At 26.6% G+C, this 7,355-nt stretch overlaps 1 protein-coding gene across 1 annotated transcript; it reads right to left on the bottom strand.

Annotated features, from left to right (window-relative positions):
* Positions 1-4,282: 4,282 nt before the first annotated feature.
* On the bottom strand, positions 4,283-7,125 carry LOC114194592 (zinc finger CCCH domain-containing protein 14-like). The gene is made up of 3 exons (XM_028084929.1): positions 6,836-7,125; positions 6,381-6,441; positions 4,283-5,292 (listed from the first exon to the last, which is right to left on the bottom strand). Exons 1-3 carry the CDS (start codon positions 6,906-6,908, stop codon positions 4,542-4,544), a joined length of 885 nt encoding a protein of 294 aa, XP_027940730.1. The 5' UTR covers positions 6,909-7,125; the 3' UTR covers positions 4,283-4,541.
* Between the last annotated feature and the right edge of the window lie 230 nt (positions 7,126-7,355).

Here is a 7,355-nt window from a genome sequence, read left to right as displayed (position 1 = left end):
TTCGTCATTATCTGAATCTTTGATACATTTTAGTTCTCAAACTTTTAAAATATTAACTGTTAGAAATATTTCAATATAATTTAAAAAATAAATAATAAAAATAAAAAAATTTGTTGTTACTCGTGTTTTTATAGACCTTTAATTTATGAGTTAATGTTTTTTATGACTACCGACTATATTCTTATTACAATTTACTATTTGTCCCAATTTTCTACCTATAAATACCACCTAGGTGCACGGGAAAAAATACAACAACAGAGACAACAAAAACACTAGAGTTTTTTCAAAAGTGTTCTTCTTTTCTTCTCTATACTATCTCTTAAAACTTAAAACAGTGGTGTTCATAAGGTTTGGAGATCCTTCAATGCACTCAATCGATTTGACAGGTTGTTGTATCTTTAGAGAGAAACACATATGATTTGAAACATATATGATTATGTATTTGTTTAGCCATGTGCAGAATGAGTGTTTTTTCTCTAAAGATAGCGCTATGCGTGCCTCAACCTAGATTATTTGAGTAATATTTTTCTAACATTAACTACTTGTCAACATAGAAAATTATAAAACTACTCTCCGAGGTAGAAAAAAAAATTATACCCGCTAAGGTAAAACAATATTAAGTGTCCACCGACTCAAATAACTAAATACACATACTTTAATTCAACTCGATTGTCTCAAACCAAACTTTTAGGCCTATTTGCTCAACTCCAGGGCTCCAAACTTTGAGAGCTTAAGGACTTCCCTTCCATGTTAGAAAATAATATTAAATCAATAAAATTATTCACATAATATCATGCAATATCTGATATTATTCTCATAATAAATACAAAATATAGTATATTAAAAAATAGGTTAAAATATTCCATTGGTCCTCATTTTTGCACCAAAATATCACATAGGTCTCCATATTTTGTTTGTCCACATTTTTTAAATTGTGTAACAATTAGGTAATTTCAGATAGTATGGTACTAACAACATTATGTATGTCTTACGTGTCAGCTTCTCATTTTTTTTTTAAACATTATTTTTGTCATGTGTCACGTCAGTATCGTGTCACGTCACAAGTCAGTATAGTGACACGTGTCAAATTATTATCTAAATATCAATTTGGTCCTTATATTTGTTATTTTGATACCATTTCAGTCTCAAATTAAAAAAAATTGATAAATTTGAGATATTTCAATTGAGTTCCTCGTAAAATTTTGTAGTCTATTGACTAATAAAAATTTTTCAATTGAGTCTCTGTAGTTAACTTTTTCTATTATTTGGGTAATGTGTTTGTTAAGAGGTTCATGTGATCATTATTTTATCATGTAATGTTGATTACTGAGTTCTCATCACATGTCATTTTATTATTTTATTATTTTAAAATTTTAGGTTAAATTACTCTTTTGGTCTTTCTATTTGTCAAATAATATCAGTTTGGTCCTCAAGTTTTTTTTTTGTCTTAATTTGGTCCCAAATTTCTTTAAAATGATTCAATTTGGTCATTGCCATTAATTTTGACCAAACAATGTTAAAATCAATGCCACATGTCAATTTATGTTTTTTTTTTGTTTTTTTTTGAATTTTTATGAATTGTTTTTTATTATTTTTTTATTTTTTTTGAACTTTTTATTTTTATTTTTTACACATGTCACTCCATAGTTGTGTCACGTATCAAAATGATTCAATTTGGTTCCTATATTTGTTTTTTGTTTCAATTTAGTCCAAATTTTTGTAAAAATGAAGAAATATTGTCCCTCCTTAAATTGACACTCAATCTAGTTTTTGTATAAATCTTATGATGATATTCATACTAAAATTGACATTTTTGTTAAATATTTTTAAACAAGTTTTTTATTTTAAATTTTATTATTAAATAAAGTTAAACCCTAAACTTAATTTCAACAATTAACAATTTTGTCATCGTATATAAAGCCATGAAGTGTATCATATTATACAAACTTAATGAAGATTAATAATCAAATAACTTGTCACACATAAGTTTAGGAACTAAATTCAAAACAAAACCAAAATTTAATGATTTGTATTGAATTTAAAGTTAATTTAAAATATTTCTAGAAATATTTAATAAAAACATTAATTTTAATAAGAATATAACCATAAGATTTACAAAAGATTAAATTGAGTGTCAATTTAAAGAGCAACAATATTGCTTCATTTCTACAAAAATTGAGACTAAATTGAAACTAAAAACAAATATAAGGACCAAATTGAATCATCTTGACATATGATACAACTGTGAAGTGACACTTGTAAAAAATAAAAAAAATTCAAAAAATTCAAAAAAATTCAAAAACTCAAAAAACAAAATTCAGAAATTGATACGTGGCGTTAACTTTAACACTGTCTGGTCAAATTAACGATAAAGACTAAATTGAATCATTTTTAAGAAAATGAGAACCAATTTGAGACAAAAAAAACTTGAGGACATATTACTTGATAAATAGAATAACCAAAAGAGTAATTTAATCATAATTTTTTAATTTTTTAATTTTTATAATTTTATTATTTGAATTCAAAATTGTATAATAATAAAATTATGATTTTATTATTTAAATAAAAATTAAAAATATATCATAATTTTATATTTCGTAAAATCATAATTTTATAATTATATAATTTTAAATTAAAATATTATAATTATAAAATTAAAAAAATATTAAATTATACAATTTTTAAAATTATAAATTATATATTATAAAATTTTAAAATAATAAATTAATAAAATGACATGTAGTAAGAACAAATCAAGATAACATTCACATCACCCACTAAACAAGAAAAAAAAACTAAAAAAAGTTAACCGCGATGACACAAATGAAAAAATAAATTTTTGGAGTTTGTAATACACAAAACTTTTTTATTAGAGACTAAATTAAAAGTTTTCAAATCTAGAATGAACTTAAAAATAATAATAATTAAATCTATTTAAATTTATATTAAATTTTATTTATATTTTGTTTTAAAATTTTAAATATAGTTATTTAATTTTGTTATAAAATTGTCTTAAAATTTTATATTTGAATTTATAAAATTGTTATTAACAAAGTTTATTATAAAAATTATTAATATATAATATTATATAATTATTTAAAATATAAATTATCCATCTATATATTTAAAATTTTAAAATAAAATTTAAATAGTTTAATGTAAAATTTAAATTTAAATAAATTGAATATTACTGTTTTTGTAATATTTTTTATAAAATTAAAATTAATTAAGTATATATATTTTTATCAAATTTATTATTTGTGTAAATGTTATATTAATATTTTTATTAAAAATGACTTTTTAACTTATAATTTTATTAATTATTTTTTATTAAGTATATATATTTTTATCAAATTTATTATTTGTGTGAATGTTATATTAATATTTTTTATTAAAAATGACTTTTTAACTTATAATTTTATTAATTATTTTTTAACTTATAATTTTATTAATTATTTTTTATCAAGTACTCATATTTTATTAATTATATATTTTTTTAAAACAAAACAATATTATCTTTCACAAAATTTAAATCATAAAATTTAAATCAAAATTTTTATTTGTTATGCTAATATTTTTTTTATTTAACCAACTTAATAAAATGACTTATAGTACTAATGTTTATACTTAATTAATTTTAATTTTATAAAAGTAATTTTTAATTATTAAAAATAATTAGGTCAAAAATTCAATCAAGATACATAAATAAAGATTTCAATTTGGTAATGATAGAAACTAAATTGAAATTATTTTGATAATGAAAAGATGACATTATTACATGACACTGGCCACATGTCACTCTAAAAACCTGACATGTGATACTTTTGTTTCTTTTACAAAAATAAAATAAAAAATTAAGAAAAATTAAATAAAATTTAAAAAAAAAATTAAAAAACCAAATAGTAACAGATAACATAACATTGAAACTTTTTTTCAAAAAATAAGTGCAATTAACACTTTTTGAAAAATAAGTACCAAATTGATATACATCTACAAAAATGAGTTAATTAAACCTAATTTTTTCTAAAAACATAATATTCATCAATAATAACTATTAAAAATAAACTTATAAGTTGCATTCCATTCTCAATTAAAATATGAAAAGATTTTATTACGATAATTGTTTTTTTAATATATTTAATCATTTTTTTCATGCTCAATAAATATTTCATTTTAACGTAATTTTACAAATATTAATTTTACATTTTTAAATAGAATAAAACTATATTTCAAAGTTTAAAGAGATGGAGATAGAATTTTCGAATTCATCGAAAAAAAGAAATTAGAAGAAAATAATATCGTAGATAAATTAATCAATAATAAAGCAATTACATTTACTTTACCATACTACATAAAAAAGAACCATGATTTCCAACTAAGTGGGTCACCTAAAGCGAACACGAAAGCAGAAGCTGCAATTGATAAAGAAAACAAGCTAAATAAAACGCAACTCAACAACAAAACTAACATTCAGTACTGCTAAAGTGGCAATGCACAACAATAATAATAGCTCTGCCTAATGTACCTCACAAACACAAACTTCATACTGATTTACGCAATTCGGCAGCTCCATGAGCAAAGTGGCATCTCTCTCCAAATGTGCAAGACCCTTTGGAAAAATTCTCGCACAGCTTCGTCTTAAAATTGCTTCCATGCTCTCGAGTAGGTGCACCAGGAACACCTGGGTTAGCTTTTGATGCAGACATTTGCAGGGTCAGTAGCAAATCCTTCACCATATTACTAGCTTCCTTGATTTGCTCAAAATTTCCCTCTAGTTCAATGTTTCTAATATTAGGATCCGATTCATGCTCCCTGATCGAAAGTTTGGCTCCAGTTTGGCGGCATATCTGTTTTGAGTTCACACCACCCTTCCCAATGATTGCACCAGCAAGGGATGCTTCTACGCTGATCTTGGCAGTGGCATGGGAACCAAAACTTGTAGCAGGACCAGGAGAAGGCTCCATTCGACCACCAAAACGACCTGCTGCAGTGGGCCCCAACGCTCGATGGTCATCAAATGATGGAGCAATTTGCTTCCCAAGTTCCCATTCACCATGGGCAAAGTGGCATTTGTCACCAAATTTGCAACCTTCTGCAGTATTAAATTTGTTGCATATGCGGGTCTTTACAGCAGCTGGTGCAGACCCATTTGGCACAGGTGGCAGAGCTGCTACATTTCTTGATGCTGGAGGTGCTGCAGGTGTTAGATTCATTATATGGGCAACAGCATTATAGCCACCAGGAACGTAATGCAGGAAGTGGCAACCCTCACCAAACGGACAACCAGAAGTGCTGCAACACAATTCACAATCAGGTTACACCAAACTCATTTCCACTTCTTTAAGTATACAATGTAACGTCAAGAAATTATTGGCTTATTTAGAAGGAGTTTTAAAATAGGACAAACAAGTAATAAGCTGAAATGCTTAAAGGTCACAAACTTTCAGAATGGTTCCTCCAAATTGAAAAGGAAACAATACAGATAGAGCACTAAGCCAAACAGGAGAAAGACAAAGTCATACAGGCAGATCTCCGATCAAGACCCACTTCTTAGGATCAACCAGGTCAGAGCAACAAGTATAACAGACAGCCTAAAAAACTTAATATAAATGAGTATAGCTTCTAGTTTTACCCATCCAAAATAATAATTTAATGTCATCTATACTCAATCTGAAATATAATCACAGTAGAGACAGACACCAATAAAAAAAAAAAATCAGGAACAAGCAACCAAAGAACTTAAGCATAAATATACAACTGCAAATAATAAACGAATATATATATATATTAGATTGCCGACTGGTAACCAAACAGTATTGTCAACGGAAAGTTAGTAGAATATAGAGGAATGCCGATACTCTGCCATAAAATGTCATTGCAGCCCAGAACTGCCATACCAATTGAAGTACGAATCCACCAAAATTTTATATGTAGTTTTGAAAACATACCTGACCCAACCAATTGAAGTTCAATTAATAATATTAGCTTGTTAATAGCTTACCAATTGAAAGGTGGGTTCAAATGCAATAGAACCCATTAATGGCTGAAAATTGATGGTAAACATAATTACGAGGGAAACAGACTAAGATGAAAGGTAAACATTAAGTGGGAAATGATCAATTTATCACCAATAAAGTGATCTTGGTGCCAACTATATTGCATCCACTTGTTATCTTTTTCTACCCTGTTAAGTTACAACTTGTTTAGACAAAGAACAGTATGTACCTGTATAAAAGCTTTGAACGCCAGTTAATTCGAAAAATTGCCCAATTAAGTTTTAAAGCAACTAAACAATTAATTCTTAAACTAATTATAACAAAACACCATTAAGAATAGATTGGCAGTTCAAAAATATTTATTAGGTAGGAATAGATTAGAACCTGAAAAACTTGGTACAAGGCTTCGATTTGCTTCCTACACCAGTTGATAAGGACTCCATTTCTGTTGCAAAACATTATTACTTATTCTCAGTTAATATACCTTTTGCTTATTATTCTAGTAAATTTTATTCCAATGTTATTAGTATTAACCAACAACATTATAATATAACTACTTTTGAGTGAAAACATTTTAGATTTTTTCGTACTTTCTGAGTTCATTAGACAGGGAAATCAGAGGTTAAGTTTTCCACTGTCTAAATTACTGAAAAATAGACCAATCTGAATTAATTCTACCACAGCAAACGCTATAAGCGCTAGAGAGAATTTTTACCCTTAAAGGACACCCCACAAAGCACAAAGCAAAGAAAACAAAGGCAAACAACTTTTGAAGCCCAATAAACCAAAGCGAAGAAAAATACCAAAACCAAGGAAACCAAAAAAACTCAAAATCAAACCTTGCTTGGATTTCTTAAATCCACCATTGGAGTTGAAACCGAGTTCCAGCCTTCCCCTCTTGCGAGTATCCATCGAACGAGATCCGGCAGAAATGGCGAGTTCTAGGTATATAAGATTGCAGAGAAAACCTAAGCTTACAAACGATTAGGGAAATACAAACGCGAAGAAGAATCGATAGAAACTGATTGACGAAAAACCCTAACCCTAGGAGGAGTGGTGATCTGAAAGAGGGGTTTTGCAACAATGAGCCTAGAGAAAGTAAAGAGTTAGATATGGCTATAAACGAATAAAATGATAAAGATCGAGAAAATATAAATTTTCTTTTTTCTCGTGTGATGATATATATAAATATATTAATTTGATGATGTTATCAATTAGGTTTAGATCTTGGTTGGATTTTTTCTGACATTTTCATGCTGCTTACTTCTATTATCACATGACATTATTGATTGACACGTTAATTATATTTTATTTAATTTTACATATTGTTAAGATATTATAAAATATATTTAAGATATT

Source organism: Vigna unguiculata, chromosome 1 (assembly GCF_004118075.2).
Source record: "Vigna unguiculata cultivar IT97K-499-35 chromosome 1, ASM411807v1, whole genome shotgun sequence".
Taxonomy (NCBI): Eukaryota; Viridiplantae; Streptophyta; class Magnoliopsida; order Fabales; family Fabaceae; genus Vigna; species Vigna unguiculata.
Note: the sequence above shows the minus strand (reverse complement) of the source record. Positions and strands in the feature narration are given on the sequence as shown.